Here is a 20838-nt window from a genome sequence, read left to right as displayed (position 1 = left end):
GTTGACCCATTTGACCTTGTTATTTGGTCTTGGGTTACATACTAAATGTGTATTTAAGTTTTTGGAGGCCATAATTTCAAGGGGCCAAAGATGCTTTCCCTTGTTATTTTTTGCTAAAAAAAGCCTTTTTTTGCTTAAAATTGTAATTTTAGCATTTTTATAAATAAAAACAAAAAAACTAAATTAATAAAATAAAAATCAAACATAAATTATACACATTTATTAATATAATGCATATCTATATAAATATATTAAGCTGAAATGTGTACGTGAGGTTTTAGGATGAGGGAAATGGAATCCAACAGTATTTTTTGCTTTTCTTTCATAGAAATTACAAGAACGCCACTCTACTAATTCTCTCTCTTGTTTTTTTTTGTCTTTTCAAATTATGAGAATGCCACTCTCCTACCAATTCTTGTTTTTTTTTTAAATTACAAGAATGCCACTCTCTCCTATCAATTCTCTCTCTCTCTCTCTCTCTGTCATTTTTTTACAAATTTCAAGAATGCCACCCCTCCTTTTAGATTACAAGAATGCTACTCTCTCTCCAATTGAGGGAGACAGCTTGGCATCTCGGCTGATAGGGGACTTGCAATCAAAGGTAGTTAAGTTAGAGCTGTGCTGAGCTCAAACTTTTGAGTTCAAGCTCAAGTTTCTAATTCGAATTGAGCTTGAACTAGATGAGACATCAACTCGCCACTTCGGTCACTAAGGGAGATCTTGGCTCAACACCTCGACAATTGAGGGAGACTTCAGTTCGACAACTTGTCAACTAAGGGAGATCTTAGCTTGACACCTCGCTTATTAGGGAAACCTCAGTTCGACACTTTAGTAGTTGAGGGAGACCTTGGTTCGATACCTTGGTTGTTTGAGAGACTTGCAATTAAAAGTAGCCGAGCTTGAACTTCTGAGCTTTTGACTCGAGCCGAGCTCGAGCTCGAACTCAAGTCTCTAATTTGAATTGAGCTCGAGCTTGATAGTTTATGAGCAAGCCCCTGCAACGCAGGGCCCCCTCCGTTAGTCTATAATTAAATATAAATAAGGCAAAAATGATTTGACCTCCGAATTGGTTTTTAAAAGATTGGTTAAAACTGCCAGAATCATTACCATAGTTGGATTTGGATCATTCATCATTTTATTTGCATCAAATTCGAATGTGATGATCTGATACCATTGGTTGACAAGTTAAGCCTGAGCCCTATGCTATTTCAAAGAAATGGGATGCTTATACAAACTTGTTCCTAATTGGTAGGCTAACTAGGGCTGCCCTCTATCCATTTAGTATTGAAATCATATGTAGATTTAATTCAAATCAGATTTGGATATAATTATAACTCAATCCGATCCGCATGCAACTTGACAACAGCCCTATCACGAACTGCCAAGAGATGAAAAAAAGAAAGGGAAGTGCCAACTTACCAAGGTTGAAAGACCCACCTAAATATGTTTGTATTTGGCAAGCTTTTCTGTGCAGTCTTGTGAGCTTCAGCAAGGTTGAAAGGCCAAAAATCGATATTTTTTGTTTGACCACCAAAATCCAGAAATATGAGAAGACGTGTGCGGAAAGACCTAAAAAGACCAAAAACATCGAATTTAAGGAAGCTTCAAATGAAGCTTTTTGGTCTTTTTGTGTGATATATAGCGTCCAAACACACTTTTAAAGGCCCGGTAAACTAAGCCGTTTACCAAAAGGTCTTTGTTTTTAAAGACATGATTTTATAAACTCAATATGTCCTTTGGCCATCTGGGTTGTTAGAAGACTTTTCTAAAAACAAGATTTTAAAAATTGACCTGGAAATGGAACTGCTTTGGCCACCTTTTTATGGTTCGACGGTTCGACCATCTGGGTTAAGCGGTCCAAAAGTTTCAATTGTATATCTCTTTCTAACCTTTGGAATATTAGGGTAGGATAGGATATATATGTTATGAGAAAGGGGCATGAGAATGAGAGTGAAAGGAGGGTTTGTGACACCTGTTGACTCAGAGGAGGGAGGAAGCAGAGGCGTGGGTGACCTATAGCAGCGACGGTGATGGTAATCTACAGTGGCAACGACGAAGGTGACTTACAGTGGCAACACATCTCTCAGATTTCTCTCTCTCTCTCTCTCACACACACACACACACCTGTAATCTGAAATGTCTCTTACAGATCTCATCTCTGAAAATAAGATCTCTCTCAGCTCTCTCACAGATCTGAGACCAATCTTGCTTCTCTGTTTTTTTTTGTTATTTTATTTTTTTTGAAAATTTTAAATAAAACATATTAGACCACAAACCATTGCCCGGGTTAAACGGTTCAACGGTCAGACCATCTGGGTCAGCAGTTAACAAGATAACAATTCAGCACTAAAACGGAACCAATATCTTAATCGGTTTCTGCTCCAAATGATCCAACTGTCCGAATCAACGATGGTTCAAAAGCGCCGTCTAAAAAGACTTGCCAAATGACACCTGCATTAAGCTCCATTTTGAAAGATTAGATCAATAAATCACCCAATCAAACTGCCACTTGTTGATGGGGCAGGTCCCGCATGAAAAGTGAAAATATTTACGGGGAGAGATCAGTATTTAGTAGTCAAATGAACCCATCTACATGTATTTGAATTTGATTAAGAGGTCCGAGTCTAGTTTATGGTGGAACTACAACCACAACTACTATCATGATCATGGTCATCATCATCATTATTTTTAAGTTTCTAGAAGTTTGAACTCTTTTCTTCTTTTCAGAAGACGAGAATGGCTGTTTTTTAAACAAGTTTTCACACAAAACAACTTCACTCCCAAAAATCTCGTATTGTTACAACCGGCGACTGCAAGAGTAGACCGTCGCAGTGGGAATAAGGCCGAGGTTGGTTACAAAAATTGTCACTTTGTAGTGAAAACTATGGTTTTCCCAAGTACAAAAAGGACCAATGAAAGTTCAATAAAGAAAATAGTGTTGATCAATGCCCGATCTACTGTCCACCCGAAAATTGTCACTCCACCAGGATTGGACTGCAAATACAATACTGCATCGAGCATAGTGTGTGTCAAGTAAGCACAACATTGATGGAAGAGGAGAATATATCGATTCTATCTAGCAAAATATATATGTAGATAATTGACAATAACACTACAAACATATCACATCCCTGGTGATGAATGATTGAATTCCTGGCTGAGAAAGCGATTAATGGTGGTACATGATATCTAGAATATCATCTTCTAAAAATACAGAATATCAAATGATGAATCAGACAGAAGTTCACTAGAAGGATTCACTCTTGTCTAAGTAAGTGCAAGCCACAAATAATCCAACCATCATTATGAAGTTTGATTTAAGAAAGAGGTGGGAATGAAGAATTCCTCATATAGGACAAATTAATCTGTCCGTATAATGTCTCCCCACATGGGAAGACAACAAAGATGCATAATTGTAATTCAGTGTATTTCAACCTTGAGCCATAGTCCTGACAAGACCACTGTGACTACCATGGATGTGGAAGAACATACTATGCATACAAAATACTTGCTAACAATGGAAGATGCCAAGCTTTTAAGATACTACAATGTCCACCGATATATTTGCAAGTGCCCGAGTTAAAAACACAATACATGCTATTATTTTATGCTGGAACACTGAACAGGAGAGGAGATCTGACAAGACAGAGGAACCTAGTTTAACCAGAAATGAGAAAGATCCCTAGGATAGAGGAACTTCTACAAATCTCGCTACAAGCACATGATACCTTTAATAAAAGTAGCTCAACACGATTCATTTCCTTAGGCAACATAGAACTCTTGCAATTTGCACATGAAACTCTAGAAATTGAATACTTACACATTCCTAAGAAGGAAGGTGCTCTGGGAGTGTGAAATCTTAGGACATTCAAAATTGCCTTGCTAGGTAGCTACAGAGGTTCTGTGATAGTCTTTGGAGGCATGCCATTGTTTCAAAATATGATACAAGAAATTTTGATTGGAATCTAGGTGGGTCTATTTCCTCTTTTTTTCAAATAACATACATTAATCATTGAGAAATTTTAAGTACAACGGGGGGGGGGGGGATAAACTGTCTTAACTCCCCCAAATGAGGCAGAGGCCACCAAAAGAAATATAAGTAAAACCTAATTAGAAGTGATCCCAGAACAAGGATTCCCTATTCACCCCTTGCTTGGCGAACCCATCAGCAAATGAGTCAGCACTTCTTTTCACCCAGCTGCACTTTATCTCAATGTCCTTGATCAGCCAATTAAATTTTTTCTTTTCATTGCTGTAAGTGTAAATCCATGTTCCAATCTTTTTCTTCCTTTAACCAACCTACTACCACCTCCAAGTCGCCTTCAATTACCAACTTACTAATATTCAATTCTTTAGCTCTTTGGATTCCTTCCAAAGCTGCTAGGTCTCAGCCCTGAGAGAGTCACCTTTTCCAATTGGGCCTGAGAAAATAGCTAATACATTCCCATCCTCATTCCTGAAGACTCCAATTGGGTCTATTTCCTCTTATGGTTGTATGGTGTGGAAAAGGATCTGAGAAGGCTTACTTATGGGTTATACATAAAGGGAAATGGATGCAAAATAGGCAAGGGATCAAGGGATCAAGGGTTAGGCTATGGAAGGACAAGTGATGTAATGACCCAACCACTTGTGGAGATTTTCCCCTCACTTTCCATGGCAGAAGCTAACTTGGAGGCTTTAATCAGGGACTCTTTTGAGGTTCACAATGGAACCCTCTTTTGAGAAGACATTTCAATGATTGGGAAGGATGGCTAATCTTCTACATAAAACTCACAGTGTCATCCTATACTTGGATCAAGAAGATATCCATCACTCCATTAGCACAAATAGAAACGAGAGATAAATGAAAAGGGGAAAGGGGAATGTTAGAGAATAGATCTCCTTATCAACAGAGTGCAGGCAAAAGCATGTCACAGTGATATGCCAATCTTCAGGGGTTAGCCAGGGTTTGGGGGGTTCTGGGTATTTGGGGGGGGGAGGAACAGGCTACCTCCCAGTGTGTAGCCCCTGAAGCAAAAATCAGCAAGGGAAACTGACAATGCCTCTTGAATAAACAAACCATTGTTTTGAAACAGTCTCCACACATTAGGAATAAGAAGTGTATATGAAATAGGAGATTCATCCATCTTGATCGTAGTTACGGCTTCATATTTCATTGTCAACTTTATCATGAATCCAAGAGGAGATGCTTCATGGATGGCATAATTCATTAAAACTATTCCTACTTCACTGGTATTTGAGGCATATTAGGGAATTAGATAACTATGTTATTGATGATTTCATGCTAGTTTTCAATGGATAAACAAAGCAAAACAAAAACAAGAATAGAAAAGAAAAGAAAAATTCTGACATGTCATGATGATCACTTACAGCATGAATGCTTCACATGGTTATGTACTTCACAATGCTCATAAATGGAAAAAAATTATGGATAACTACGCATGTGTATATACATGTACACGTAGACAAGCATGTTTGCTTATTATGAACAAATCCATCTTGTAAAGAGGGAGCAGTAGCTTTATCATATTTCTAACTGGCAACACTGAAATTAGTTAAAAACAGCACCAGAAGATGGATTAGAGTATTTATCTATACAACTTGAAGAGATGAGAAATAAGTATCTCAGAGTATTTTATTTTATGCTAAATTGAAGAAGAAAGTTGTCTAGGGAACCTAGAAATTCCTATTAGCAACCTCCTTATTTTACAATTAATATGGATCAGCTAGAATAGATCAGCTGCCCCTGTGCCTTACTAGAACAAGTCTAAAGAAGAGGTCTGCAGCTTTTGGACCCGTCTTGTGGCCTCTGTGGCCTATTGCCTGAAACAACAGACCATCTGAGTATCCACTGTTCTGTTTCTTCCAAGGTGTGGGAGCACTTCCTCAATGCTGTTGGGTAATGCCGAGGTCAGTCAAAGACTTACTGTGTTGCTGGAAGATCCAAGGTTTGAAGAAAAAAAGGAAAGCTGGTCTGGAGATCTGTTCCTGCAGCTGTCTTATGGTCTATTTGGACTGAAAGAAACAATAGAATTTTCTGTAACAAGTTGAAGAGTTCAGATGACGTAGTGCAATGTGCAGTTAGTAAATTGATATCTTGGTCTCTGTAAAATCTAAGCTCAAAACCTGAATTTGCCTGAGTTGTTAAGATCCCATTCCCTAGGGAGTTTGTAATCTGATCTGCTTTCCTAGCTAACCTCAGTGTGGCTAGGAAGCTGTTGTACTATTTGCTAGCTGTTCTAATAAAATTTTGTCTTCCCTTTCAAAAAAAAAAAAAAAAAAAAGAAGAAGAATAGATCAGCTGCCCTTCACAACTCTGCTATGGTGATAGGATAATAGACTATGGATCATTAGTAACTTGATCACTCTACAAGTAGCACTTGTAACTGAGGTTGGTATAGGCTGAACTTGGATGTACCAAAGATAACATATAATCTATAATATAATTGGTATTAACTATTGTAAGTACATAGATTTAGGCACAGTGATTTAAAAGGCGTGCCTAGGCGCATAGGCGGGGCGCATTTTAGGGTATGTGCCTTGCCTAGGTCCTAGGCGCATCCTTTCAAAAGGTGCATGCCTGGTGCGCCTAGGTGTGCGCCTGATGTGCCTTGTGCCTCAGCCCAGGCATGTGCCTTTTGAAAATTTTACGCTTTTTTTTTTTACTTTTTTTGAACTTAGCGGCTAGTACGGGGGCTCCGAGCACCCCCTATTTGCTAATGTTGTTCATTCATTCATCCTAACAAAATATCTTCTTAAAAAGCAATTAAAATTATAAAATCATTATTTTTTGTGTGTGAACTAAGAGTTTAAGACCCTAACATGGACTTGTTTGGGCTTGCCTCAAGGGCGTGGCACAAAGGCGGCTCATAGAATCAGGAATGTAATATGTTTACATCACATTAGCTACTTAAAGTAATGCAATTGAGGAAAAAAAAAGAGATTGTGGGTTTTACATGCTTGAAAATGTTTTATATGTTTGATTTTATTTTTAAATTTTCATTTGAATACACTTTACATGTTATGTTTATGTATTTTAATTTTAGATAATAAGTTTTTTTTAAAACATTTATTTTAAAACTTAAGTTTATTTTTTTATTAGTATTAAGTTTAATATTTTTTTTTGCATTTTTTGATTTTTTTGGCATTTTTTGAATTTTCTGACTTTTTTATTTTTTAGCCTTTTTTTTTGTATTTTTGCGCCTTGTTTCTAAAAGGCGTGCGCCTCACCATGCACCTTGCGCCTCAGGGCAAATTGGCCCTTGCACCTTTTTTGCGCCTTGTGCTTTTAAAACACTGTTTAGGCATCGTGGGAATTGCGATAGAGATCAAGCAAGTACATCATCACAGTGTGTCCATATTGCAGCATAGGCCAAAACCCACCAGTGTGACCCCACCTTACAATAACTACCAAATTGTAATGGGTGCTTTCACCTTACGATGTGACATAACAACTTGACATTGCAGTGCAAAGCGAGCTGGTTTTAACTTAGGAACCTTGCCACCACAGTTTTACCCTGCAAATTAGTGCAACATCGCAATGACCTCCTGCGTTGTGATGGCACTCTGCCTTAATACCATATTGCAACACTGTGACAGTATAACTCACTCACACTCACCTCGCGATGTTGAGCCAGCACTTAAGCCATCCCCAAGAAAATTTCCAAGGCACAGTCAGGCACATTTCTAGAAGAGGGCAGTAGCTACACTTTGCTCATTTGCAGATCCCGAGGAGAAGGGTGGGAACCCAGACATTGGGGTCTCTGCCAGACTCAAACCCTAGCCTCCCTCAAGTTCTCTGTAACCTCTTCCCTCCTTCCTCCTCCCCTTACAGAGCCATCCATCTATCATCCTTCAGGTTGTAGCCTTACCCACCCTGCCTACAACTACAACATATCTGGGGCTGATAAGAGAATAGAAGGAAGATCACATGATAAAATGCAATAGTATCAATTATACAGAAAAGAAGATCACAGCACTTGTAATCTGTTTTCAGCTTAATAAATAAAGTTATTTTGCTGGTCAAAAAAATTATACAGGAGATATAGATGTATTTTCATGCAGGAGGATGCACCACATAGCATAAAATAGGATGGGCCTTCAAGAAATCAAGCCGCGACAAGCGCTTGTCTTTCTATTTTCATAAATGACAAAAAAGAACTTTTATAAAGAAATAATGAACTTGTAGCATAACCTGATTCAAGGTAAAACAATGAAGTGAAAGTGAAGGAAACAAAGCAACTACTAATCTTGCTCCAAACAAACATGACAATAGGTAGATAATTAGTCCCTGCAGAGAAGTTGCCATAAATGGGGGCATTCAAGGCTTTGATACTATTTCAAAAGTCAAATTTATAGAAGAAAATCATGAAAAATGCCTAATCATTATACACAAGAAAGGTGCTCTTCCAATGTACCTGATGCTCAATGGAAAAAATGGTGATATATCTAACAAGCATGGAAGAATATCTGGATCTAAAGAAGATTTCTAGGTGCAGATTGAGATTATAAAGACTGAAATTAGAAGGATTATGGGGTTCCCTTACCTTTTTGGTAGCTTTTATTATAAGATGGAGCAAACAATTTTCTCTTTCCAATTACTGAAAAAAAATTCTCTTTCCAGTTTGGATAGTGCCGTTATACTCATCAGAAAGGAAATATTTTGGTTGGTAAAAAGGAATCCTAGTGTTTAAGGAGCATTACTCATGTTTGTCTATACTCCATATTTAATTGCATTAATTGATATTTCTCCTATTATACTATTAGGTTTTAGCTACATAATTTGCACTTAGATTGAAAACAAAATTCTGTCTAGAAAAAGGTGCTTATTAAAGCTTGCAGTCCCTTTGATGTGACATGATCATATGACCTGCCAGCTCCAAGGTCCACAATCAGGGACCGAACCAATCGTTTAGATTGAGTCCACGAATTGTCTCTTTCCAGCAACCTTTACCATAAGCTTTAATGAGCTTTATGCAACAAATTATATGAGAACAACAAAATTTCCTACATTTTATGTACTTGTGTTTTTTCTTTTAAGTTGGTCTTTTCCCTAAGAACCTGGGCCATTTATGAGCTAAGTTCTTTTTCAACCTTGGTGATGAAGATCCAAGTTAAGAGTCGAGGTTAAACGGTGGGATCCTACCACCATCTCTTCCTAATTTTCTTTTCTTTATTGTTTTCTTCTTCAGTTTTTGAGACCATGATTAAAACTTTTGGTTTTCCCTAATGTTTCCAAAACCTTAAGTTCTTCTCAAAAAAAAAAAAAAAAAAGTTTCCAACAACCTCCACGTTAATGGGAAGAGAGGCAAGATGTTCACATATCTTTTGCTGTTTATCAACAAGCATACAAGAAGTTTATCAACAAAACATGAAATGTAATAAAAAGTTGGCCTAATTCAATGTACATACTACATACCAAAGGCTTGTCTCTTATGGTATGTGGACATATAAGATGCCAATTGTGAATTTGTGGAAAATGGAAGATAATCCACCGACTCCAAATCACTTTCAGAGTAATTTATTGATATTGAACCAACTTGGTTGCTGGCCTCCAAGTTTCCCATACTATTTGAGACTCTTAACTGAGATGCATCAGTAGAACTGCATGTTAATAAAGCATGCCACCGAGATGCAACTGAAGCAATGCCTTGCGCTCTGTGGGAAATCTTTGCAGCTGCATGCAAACAAAGAACTATTCCAACAACCTGAACAATTGATGAGACCTGAGAACATCAAAGTATAGGAAAAAGTGAGTCTTGAATATACAAACGGACCAAATTATAAAACAGTAATGAGATACAGCTTGAAAGAAAACTTTTGAGTTGCACCAATTATAGGTGCTTCAAAAAGAAGCATTGCATATGATGAATACATTATTAGTTGTTCTTATCAAAAAAAAAAAAAACATTATTAGTTGCAGAATATTGAGGACCACAAAATTACAAAGACTAAAAAAGACCATCACCCAATTTTGGTCTCTGCTATCTGGGGTCTACGGAGGAGTTGACTGGATACCGACCTAATGTATAGATGGCAATTCAGTGGTTAATCAGGTAACCACTTCAAAAAGTAGAAACCCTGCGTTGTCTTGTGTACTGTCCTGCCTAACACGTTGGTGCTTTCCATGGGGCAGTTCAGTTTAGGTTCAAGATGATGTCTAGTCAGACCTGATCCAGTCTGAGCTAACCCATTCTATACCAAACCACACCTTTGCCATTTCTACTAGCAGCTTAGAGAGTGACCCGAAGTTTTCATGTGGAATAATCTGAATAAGAAGACTTCTTGTAAAAGGTAAGAATCAGAAAGATAATGAGAAGTGTGATGGGGTAGGTTAGACCACATGTGAAGAGGTGCCAAGTAACTCCAGCTGTACATTGTTGTTTATTACAAACTAATAAAACCATTATTTGTTATTAATCAGAAAGAACAAAAAAGAGCTTTTTGTCTCCTAGATTTTTCTACTGGGGGCTTGTTGAGGGCCCGGGAATAGGATCTCGTCACGGGTCGGTCCACGGGGAAAACCTCCTGTTTTCCCTTGTTCCTTCTTGCTCGTGATGAACCTATCTTGGCACCTTCGGTGATTTGTCCAAGAGATCACCAACTCTCCTAACTCACTCTTGACTGAATAATTTGATATCTCATTCAATAATGGGGTCTCCTTAAATAGGAGATTACAAGAGTCCTAATCAAAGGGAGTCTCCTTGCTGAATAGGGAGACTTCCAGTTTTATCTTGCTAAGGATAAGATAAGCTACGCTAATCCTAATCTAATAAGCTATTAACAAGATAAGATAAGAACAATAAGATAAGAACAAGCAAAATGAGCTAATCTAATCTAGATAAGGCTGCTGTTGCCGAACTGGGTAGGATGAGCATCACTGAATCCTTGCTGCTGCTGGCGGTGGGCCCGGGGCCTGTTGCTGCCGGCGGCGATGGTACGTCTTCCCGAGGAAGGCGTCCAAGGAGATGTGGAAGACATCATGAATTCGGCTAGTCTCTGGCAATTCCAGCTGGTAGGCCACACTGCCAATCCGTCGCAGAACCTTGTAGGGCCCATAGTACTTAGGGGCCAGCTTCGGGGCAGCCTTGTGGCGCAAGGAGCGCTGCCGGTAGGGCTGGAGCTTCAACCAAACAAATTGTCCTAGATCGAACGATAGTTCCCGGTGGTGCTTATCATAGTGGAGCTTCATGTGGAGCTGGGCCTGCTGTAAGCGAATGTGGACGTCGGCAAGGAGGGCGTCGCGGTCCTGTAAGGAGTGATCGATTGCGTCCAAGCGAGTAGATCCAGGCTCGTAGGACAGCAAGCGGGGAGGATCCCTGCCGTAAACGACGCGAAAGGGAGTCATGCCGAGGGAGGAATGGTAGGTTGTGTTGTAGCAGTACTCGGCCCAAGGAAGCCATTCCAACCACCGTCGAGGTTGATCGCCTACGAAACAGCGGAGATACATCTCGATAGTGCAGTTAACCACTTCCGTCTGACCGTCGGTTTGTGGCCGGTAAGCTGATGAGTAGGGCAGGGTGGTGCCGTGTAGTCGAAATAACTCTTTCCAGAAGGCACTAGTGAAGACCGGGTCTCTATCGCTGACGATGGATTCCGACAACCCATGTAAGCGAAAGATATGTGTAAAGAAGGCGAGGGAAACCGAAGTGGCACTGTACGGATGTGATAGAGGAATGAAGTGCGCGTATTTAGAGAAGCGGTCGACTACCACAAAGAGAACTGATTTGCCCCCTACCTTGGGAAGTCCCTCAATGAAGTCCATGGAGATGTCGGCCCATATCTGCGATGGGATGGAAAGGGGCTGAAGGAGGCCTGCCGGGTGTAGGTTTTCCCATTTGTGCTGTTGGCATGTGGAGCAATTCTGGACAAAATCTCGAATAGAAGTCTCCATACCTCGCCAATGGAAATCAGTCCGGATGCGGTATAGTGTTTTTTGAATGCCCTCGTGGGTGGAGTTATGGATGTTGGTGATGATGGTGGGAATCAACGGGCAATCTGCTGGAAGATGGACTCGTCCCTTATACAGTACCAACCCGTCGTGAAGTGACCAATCGGGGTCGGCCGTGCCGGTCTGGATCTTCTGTAGTAAGAGCGACCATTCTGGGGACTGTGGTGCTGCCTTCTTAATGTCGTCAAACAGAGAGATCCGAGGTTGGGAAATGCTACATAGAACCATCACGTCTTCTTCTCGCCTAGACAAGGCATCAGCTGCGCAATTAGAGGATCCCGCCTTATATTCCACCCGGAAGTCAAACCCGAGCAGTTTGCTAACCCAATGCTGCTGAGGGGAAGTGGTGAGACGCTGCTCTAACAGGTATTTGAGGCTGTAATGATCAGTTTTGACGATGAACGACCGTCCCCACAAATACGGCCTTCAGTGCTGGATGGCTCGGGCAAGGCCGATTAGTTCGCGCTCATAGGCTGGAAGCTTCAGATGCCGGTCAGCCAATCTGCGGCTGAAGAAAGCGATCGGGTGCCCTTGCTGCTATAGTACAGCCCCGATACCCACTCCGGAAGCATCGCACTCGACTGTAAATTCGAGGGCGAAATTAGGTAATTGCAGGACAGGGGTTGAAGACAGTGCATTTCGCAGTGACAAAAAAGCTTCATCAGCTGCATCGTCCCACCGGAAGGAGTTTCTCTTCAACAGGTTGGTTAACGGGGCTGCCAACACTCCATAGTTCTGTACAAATTTGCGGTAGTAACCCGTTAAACCGAGGAACCCGCATAAGGCCTTGGCGGATTGAGGTTTGGGCCATTCTGTTATAGCCTGAATCTTGGAACTATCAACTGTTACACCCTGCCCATGGATGATGTGGCCGAGGTAAAGAACCTGTCGCTCCCCGAAGGAGCACTTGGACCGTTTTAGGAATAAGCTGTGTTGGCGTAGGAGTACGAAAACGGTCCTCAGATGGTGGACATGCTCTACCCATGATTTGCTGTAAACGAGGATATCATCAAAGAAAACTAAAACAAATTTGCGCAGATGGGGCTGGAATACCTCGTTCATTAATGACTGAAATGTAGATGGTGCATTGGAGAGTCTGAATGGCATGACTAAAAATTCGAAGTGGCCATGGTGGGTGTGAAAAGCAGTCTTCTTCACGTCACCGGGAGCCATGCGAACTTAGAAATATCCGGACCTGAGGTCCAACTTAGAGAAATACTGGGCACCATGCAACTCATCCAGCAGTTCGTCAACAACGGGAATAGGGAACTTATCTTTGATCGCCCGGTCATTGAGTTCTCTATAGTCAACACAAAACCTCCACGTTCCATCCTGCTTCGCCACCAACAGAACCGGCAAAGAGAAGGGGGAGTGACTTTTGCGTATGATCCCTTGGTTCAGCATCGCTGTACATTGTTTTTCTATCTCATCCTTCTGTAAGTGAGGGTAGCGATAAGGCCTGACAACGACTGGTGCTGAACCCGCCACCAAAGGAATACGATGGTCGCAAGCTCGGGAAGGGGGAAGGCCCTTCGGTTCCTGGAACAGATCTGAAAACTCGGCGAGAAGTTTTTCCATGGCTGTCGGTTCTGTCTGGAGTGCATGAACCTGCGGTGTCTTTTCTTTAACCCTGCAACCATGCCATGAAACTTGCTTGCCATTCAGGTGGAAGGTCATGGTGAGTGCGCTGAAGTCCCACAAAATCGGGCCTAGGGTAATTAACCATTTGACCCCAAGAACAATATCGAACCCATCCAATGAGAGTACAAATAAATCAACAAGAATTAGTTCAGAATTGACCTGTACTGGGACGTCCTTACAAATCCCTGGACTGTGAACTTTTTCACCATTTGCGACGGCTACCTGTAGTCGCGGCCGGAGTTCCATTGGTAGTTTTAACTGCAGGGCTGCATGTTCACTTATGAAGTTGTGTGTGCTCCCTGAATCGACGAGAATGCGCACCGGCTGACCTGCAATCTGTGCCTATAACTGCATGGTCTGAGAGGTTTTAATACCGGTGATCGCATGGAGAGAGATCTCTGGTTCAAATGTGACGGGTTCCCCTTCCTCCTCCTCTTGCTCATCTATGAGAAGGCAAAAAAGCCTCTTGCATCTATGTCCTGCCGAGTAGAGGTCATCACAGTTGAAACATTGACCTCTCGCTCGGCGCTCTGCCATTTCTGCCCTGGTCAAGCGCTTGATGGGAGGAGTGACTATGTTACTGCCTGTACTTGTCACTGCTCTAGAGGTGGTGGTCGTGGGAGGCTTCATTTCCCGGCTGGTAGCAGAAGAGGGGGTCGTTGCTGCTGGTCTTGGGGGCACCCACGAGTTCGGTGGACGACCCACATTAAAAATTCCGCGGCTGAGCTGCAGCTTGCGCTCAAATGCGCGGGCTAAGTTCATGGCTGTGACCAAATTTGGGGGATTTTGCATCTCGACATCCACTCGCGGGGGTTCTGCTAACCCTGCTGTGAACATATCGACTTGCTGGTCTGGTCGCACGGAGGATGCCCTCGCGAGGAGGGTTTGGAACTGTCCCTGGTATTCAGCAACTGTTCCGGTCTGTTTAAGGTTAATTAGCTCGCCCAGTGGGTTGCTGGTCAATGGGGGTCCGAACCGAAGAAGGCAATAGGATTTAAACTGGGGCCAACTAAGCCCGGGTTCTTCTTTCTCTAACCGATAAAACCAAAGCTGTGCTTCTTCTGTTAAATGAAAGGCGGCTAGGCTTACCTTGTCCTGGTCATTTGTCCGTTGATTCCGGAAGAACTGTTCGCAACGATACAGCCAGCCTAGGGGGTCTCCGTTGCCGTTGTACGATGGGAACTCCAGCCTGCTGTACTTGGGGATGATGGTTGCTCCATGGCCGACGGACTGCTGTTCGCCGGAAGACTCTGGCAGATCTGGCCAGCGGTCGTTAGCTGCTGTTCCTCCGTCAGAGTTCCTTTCCCTGCTGGAAAGAAACATCTCCATTAGTCGTCGCAGTTCTCGCACTTCACCTTTGATCTCACGAACTTCGGAGCTGGTCTCCACGAGTTGGTGCTCGAGGTCGTGGACCCTGGAAGGTAGCTGCTCCAGATCTCCCATGACGCCTTGCTCTGATACCAAGTTGTTGAGGGCCCGGGAATAGGATCTCGTCACGGGTCGGTCCACGGGGAAAACCTCCTGTTTTCCCTTGTTCCTTCCTTCTCGTGATGAACCTATCTTGGCACCTTCGGTGATTTGTCCAAGAGATCACCAACTCTCCTAACTCACTCTTGACTGAATAATTTGATATCTCATTCAATAATGGGGTCTCCTTAAATAGGAGATTACAAGAGTCCTAATCAAAGGGAGTCTCCTTGCTGAATAGGGAGACTTCCAGTTTTATCTTGCTAAGGATAAGATAAGCTAATCCTAATCTGATAAGCTACTAACAAGATAAGATAAGCTAAGCTAATCCTAATCTGATAAGCTATTAACAAGATAAGATAAGAGATAAGAACAATAAGATAAGAACAAGCAAAATGAGCTAATCTAATCTAGATAAGGCTGCTGTTGCCGAACTGGGTAGGATGAGCATCACTGAATCCTTGCTGCTGCTGCTGGCGGTGGGCCCGGGGCCTGTTGCTGCCAGCGGCGATGGTACGTCTTCCCGAGGAAGGCGTCCATAACAGGGCTCTTCCAATCCATCTACAAACTTAAGGGTGCTAACTTGGGGTTCATTTCTTCTTATGCCCTTCTTTCTAGTTTCAAATCATAAGCATTTTAATATTAGAAAAAGAAAACGTAATGCCACCATACAAAAATTACGTCTCATCAGATCAAAAACATTATATACATAAATACGTATACAAGTTACATGTCTGATGATTATGAAAATGTATCTAAAGCAATGCATCACTGCAAACTACAATGTGCATCACAAACCCTTAAATCACAAAATAACAAAATGTAAAAAAGGAAGTTTCTGAAAATACACGTGGGGTCTTATGTTTTGGCTTTTTCTGACATAAGGGCTGATGTTAGAATTAGTCTTACAGCTATACCAATCTGGTAGATCTCCTCTCTCTGAAAACCAACCAGATTGGATAATTGTGAAGTTCAGGTATATAATTTTAACAGTCAAAAGATATAGCAAAAAAATGAGGATACTTATAGGATGGAGAATTACAATACTGATTCCAGTGAACTGTATTTTCTGCTGTTGGAGATTTCTCAGATTAGATTGATTAGTAGTCTTATTTCCTTATTCTCAGATTAGATTTGATTGGTAGTCTCATTTCCTTGTGTGTATAGCTTTATAGACAATACTTACAACATTTAGGATGGGACCTTAGATCATTGCTAATAGAAAATCCCCATTCTTGGGCCATCTAGGAATGAAAATATCTACTTCAATACTTACTGCAAAGTCTCCCCCATTGATAAAACTGATTCCATGATATCCTGTGGTCTGGAGCAGTGTCACAAATTGACTTGCTGTCACAACTAAGAATGCCAGAAGAAGATAAATACGAAACCTATGACTTATTTTAGATAGATGATGCCTTAGGCGAATATGCTCCTCAATAAATACTGATACATCATGATTCCTTTCCAGAAGCATGCCATAATCTTCAAAGTGGATAATTTGCAAATTGCATACTAAACTGAACAGAAGGCAGGCAGATAGGAATATTGTAGTCAAATATGTCCATGACACAACCAGAGCCAAAAAGATAGCAACAGATTGCCACCAGGATTCATGACGCACGTATATAGCACGGATTACTTCACGAGCAGTCTTCAGAAGGAAGCATGGTAACATCCATAAAACAAGCAAGCAAAAAAAATCCTAGGGAAAAAAATTCAATCAAACTTGCTTAGAATCGAATAAACAAGCCCACCAAATCCTCAATGCAGTCAGTTGCTGATCAACAAATAATCAGTAAAAAATATCAAATACTTATAGAATAGCTTCAGTGAAAATAAAAGTAAAATAACTGAATGTGTTGGTCATGGTTGATAACTACAACTTCAAAGTTTTACAGGACATAATATAAGAAAAAAGACCAGGAGGCAGGAACATGATCCTGAATGCTATGCTTGCATTTCCAAGCTCTAAGAAACAATTTGGAAGTCATTCTATTATCGCAATGTTGCATCTATCATTTTTCATTGTTTGGGTGTAAAGGATGTGTTTATACGCAGTCAATGTCGATCTGGAAATCCTGCCTTAACAAACCTGATGGCATGGAGTGGCAAATGCTTGGAATCCATCTAGAAATTCCATAGATATAGTTAGAAATCAGCTAGAAAATCACTTCCCAACAATTAGTAATTTAGTACCAAAGGGAGAATTTTCCTTCAAGAAATAACAACAAACAGAAGGTTGCCCATAAACTAATGTAATCTCCTTTGCAGAGGAAAAAAAATTCCTTTAACTTTTGATCCCACTGTAAGATCAGACTTCCCTGAGATACTACAGTGTTCTAGATCGAACTTGAAATATTTGCTTAAAACAAACCCAAAAGACTTAGATGGATGAACGGTAAAACTAGAAAGGACATGTTAGAAATGAATTCATATGAAAGAACCTAGGATTAGCTCCAATAGGTGATAAAATGGGAAATTAGACTTAGGGTCCGTTTGGTTCGCATTCAGAATTGGAATCAGAATCAAAATCCTCCGGAATCAGAATGGGAATGGTCCATTCCCTTAGTCTGTTTGGTTCAGACAGGAATGGGAATGGTAATTGAAATCAGCAGGAATGAGATTTCATTCCCAAGGGAGGGGCAGGGAATGGCCATTCCCTCAAATGGGGGAATGCCATTCCATCAAGAATGGGAACGGGATTCCAATTCCATCCAACCAAACAGTTGGAATCGGAATAAGCCCATTCTGATTCCAATTCCAGACCCTCCCACGAACCAAACAGGGCCTTAGATGGTTTAGTCACGTGTATAGATGACCATCTACAGCACCTGAGAAGTGATCTGTTACAAGTTGAAGTGGCCCGACCAGCTAGGGACAGACGGGGAAGGACTTTGGTAGAACTAATAAGAAATGATTTAGTGTCCATAATTGGGCAAGGCTTTGATGACGATGAAACCCGAAAGGCAACATAAAAGTTCAATGAAACGTTAATTTAAACCAAGCAAAGAAGTCATTATTGGCTATTTCGATCTTTTGTTTTCCTCGTGTATGATGTTTCTTATATTGTAGATTAGCTAGAGGATTACATCCTGGTAGTTAATATGCTAGAGAGTACGCAATAAATGACAAAACGAAAAAAAAAATCACCCCATACTATCGGTTGAACAATCGAACTACTTCTTTAGTTCCTCTAAAAATCTAAATTTAACCATCTATCTCGGAACAAACCCAGAACTAGAAAAGAGGGAGATGGGAAGACTTTTTCAATAGAACAGCATGAACTAAAATCAAGAAAAAAAAGAACGTGTAAGTGGGTATTTCTTACCTCGATCTTCCTGATGTATTCCTTGCGAAATCTGCTCATATGTCCGTGATACCGATCAACGAAGAGAAACTTCCGAATACCATATTTGCGAAGATTGTGAGAAACACAGAGTAGAGAAACAGCAGCAAGGCATGCCTCGGAGACGAGGATATGGAGCTCGAATTTGTTGATCTGGTACCTTTCACAGTCGGAACAGCGCGAGATCTGGAGTGCCACGACCGGGATTGAAACACCCACAAGAAGAAATATGAACCAAGAGAAAAGAATGCTCAAGAGAGAGGACTGGTGGAAGCCGAGAAAACAGAGAACAGTTTCCAACCGTTGGAGGGCTTGATCGAGTTGGGTATCCTTCTCAACTTCTTCTTGTGTTTGTTCTGGGTCAAGGAGAGGGGTTTGTGCGGGAGTTTGTTCTGTTTGTATATGAGCTTCGGCCATTGGCGACACTGCGACAGAGATAGGATGAAAGGATGTATGCACTACAGGATGTATGACTGAGCCTACATATAATAGTGAACAGGAGGGAAGAGAGTCTCAGATGTAGGATCTTGACCTTTAATTTAATTTATTAGAGACAGAGTGATGCCTTTGTTCTATCTTTTTATAGGTTTTTGTGTACATTGGAAGACGAGAGTGACTGTGGCGCCCATTTAAAAACCAGGATCAGATAAATACTTCATAGATCTATCTGTCAAACAAAAACAAGGGAAAAAAAAGATAAATACTTGATAGAAATCTTTACCCGCGATGGTAAAACGCTGTACAGAATTACAGAGATTTGTCAAACCCTCGTTGAGCTCATAAGTATCATAATTCATACATACACACAGTGATAGCACGTTGCCGTCCTGGTGCCACGCGGTCATCTTCGCCGGCCGCCGAGGGACGAGAGGGGTGACCGAGAAATTTGGAGAGGGTAATAGGGAGTTGAAAAGCAAAGACAAACTTCAAAGACTTCAAATAAGTAGAGATAAGAAAGGTGTTAACTGAAACTGACCCAGTTGTAAGCTCTCTAGCTGGTTGTAGCGGAGTCTTGGGTTCGATACTTCGATTCCCGCCTTAGCCGGAGTTATTGAGTTCGGGGAATGGACTAGACATGGTCCAATGTTCTCGAGTAGTTGATTTCCAGTAAAAGACTGGAAGGTCTGATTTTCAGTTAAGAAGGAAAAAAAAAAAAAAAAATCCCACCACCCGGTTCGGTTCAATCTGAGCCATTTCAGGAAATCATTGATTGGTAATTTTACTTACAGTTATTCACATGCATCCTTGAACACAAACTGAATAAGCACCATTGTGTAGTTATTGATAGGCAACTGAACTGAATCATCCATTGGATTGTCAGGTTAAAAAAGTATATACAGAATGGCCCACCAATTGTGTCTATAAGCACCGACGAGGTGATCAATCTGTGTATACACCTCAGTCTGGGTATGTCAATATGTGGAAATGTGGGTGATCGGCTTTGATTTGATTCCTGGCGAGTTCAGGGTCGATATGATCTCCCTGAGAATAGTTTTATATTGTTTCATGGAATATTGAGCAAAAAACAGACAAAACCCCTCTTTCCTCTTGCTCCTCTCCTCTTTCGTTTTGTCGGGGAATGAATGATTATTGTGAGCCAGAGGCAGAGGATTACATTATTAATAACTTGCATTGCACTGCACGGTTGCTTTCCAGTTGTCGATCCAATTCCAGCCCATGTATATGGTAGATAACCAGAGGCCAGAGCCTCTCCCTTTCCATCTTTTTCCACGTCTCCTTTAGCACAGTAATTCCATTTGTCTCGATTTGACTTCAAGTTCAATTGGATTAAGGGTGATCTAAATTTGATCTATTTATAATTTGATCAATTGTGAATACTATCTGTTTATGCAGCTTAGAATTTGTAACTCTGGCCGCTATGAATTTTATTTCATTGGTCTAAGCCTGGATAAAGGAGGATTGTGTGATATTGGTGTTCCTGTATTAAAACTTTTGTTTTAAAATTTTATAGTTATAGATTTTGGTTAATCTTTTTGTGTTCATGTTATAACATTTTCTGGAATATAATGTTATATGGGCAAGAGTAATCCATAACCAAATTATGGAAAAATAGGATTCATGTAGCTGAATTTGTATAAAAAAAGGTGAGTTAGGTGAAGGTGACTACTTTATTTTTTATTCTTTATTCTAAATAAAATTTTAATTTGAGAAGTGACTACAGAATTTCTTTATGTTTATCTGCTTTCTCCTCCCCCACCACAAATCCAATGCCATCAACAAAAACTCCACAAACTACCATTTCTCCAAACCATTTTTGAGGTAAAATATGCCATATATCCATTACAGTAGGTATTAGTTCAACCAAAATCCAACCCAAGCCTAGCCAGCATTAAAATTTGATGCACTTGGGTTGGGCTCAAGACAGACATAATTTAGATTGACCAATTAGCTCTTACTAAAAATTAATATA

The 20838-nt window shown here is 40.8% G+C and overlaps 1 protein-coding gene across 10 annotated transcripts; it reads right to left on the bottom strand.

Annotated features, from left to right (window-relative positions):
- Positions 1–2667: 2667 nt before the first annotated feature.
- Positions 2668–19957, bottom strand: LOC104592942 (zinc finger CONSTANS-like protein (DUF3537)). 10 transcript variants are annotated; one of them, XR_016083542.1, is made up of 6 exons: positions 19129–19953; positions 18390–18886; positions 16335–16763; positions 9419–9725; positions 7620–7886; positions 6022–7517 (listed from the first exon to the last, which is right to left on the bottom strand). XR_016083542.1 is itself a non-coding variant. In XM_088899834.1 (5 exons), exons 1-5 carry the CDS (start codon positions 19250–19252, stop codon positions 2866–2868), a joined length of 1500 nt encoding a protein of 499 aa, XP_088755960.1. In that variant the 5' UTR covers positions 19253–19915; the 3' UTR covers positions 2668–2865. The 10 variants fall into 10 exon arrangements, 9 of the variants coding, with proteins under 9 accessions (XP_088755960.1, XP_010250802.1, XP_010250803.1 ...); XM_088899834.1 differs by lacking the exons at positions 6022–7517; positions 7620–7886 and adding an exon at positions 2668–3008 and having other exon boundaries at positions 19129–19915; XM_010252500.3 differs by lacking the exons at positions 6022–7517; positions 7620–7886 and adding an exon at positions 2668–3008 and having other exon boundaries at positions 18390–19074; positions 19207–19894.
- Between the last annotated feature and the right edge of the window lie 881 nt (positions 19958–20838).

This window comes from Nelumbo nucifera, chromosome 3 (genome assembly GCF_055504915.1).
Source record: "Nelumbo nucifera cultivar China Antique chromosome 3, China Antique-T2T, whole genome shotgun sequence".
Lineage (NCBI taxonomy): Eukaryota > Viridiplantae > Streptophyta > Magnoliopsida > Proteales > Nelumbonaceae > Nelumbo > Nelumbo nucifera.
This window is presented reverse-complemented; position numbering and strand designations above follow the sequence as displayed.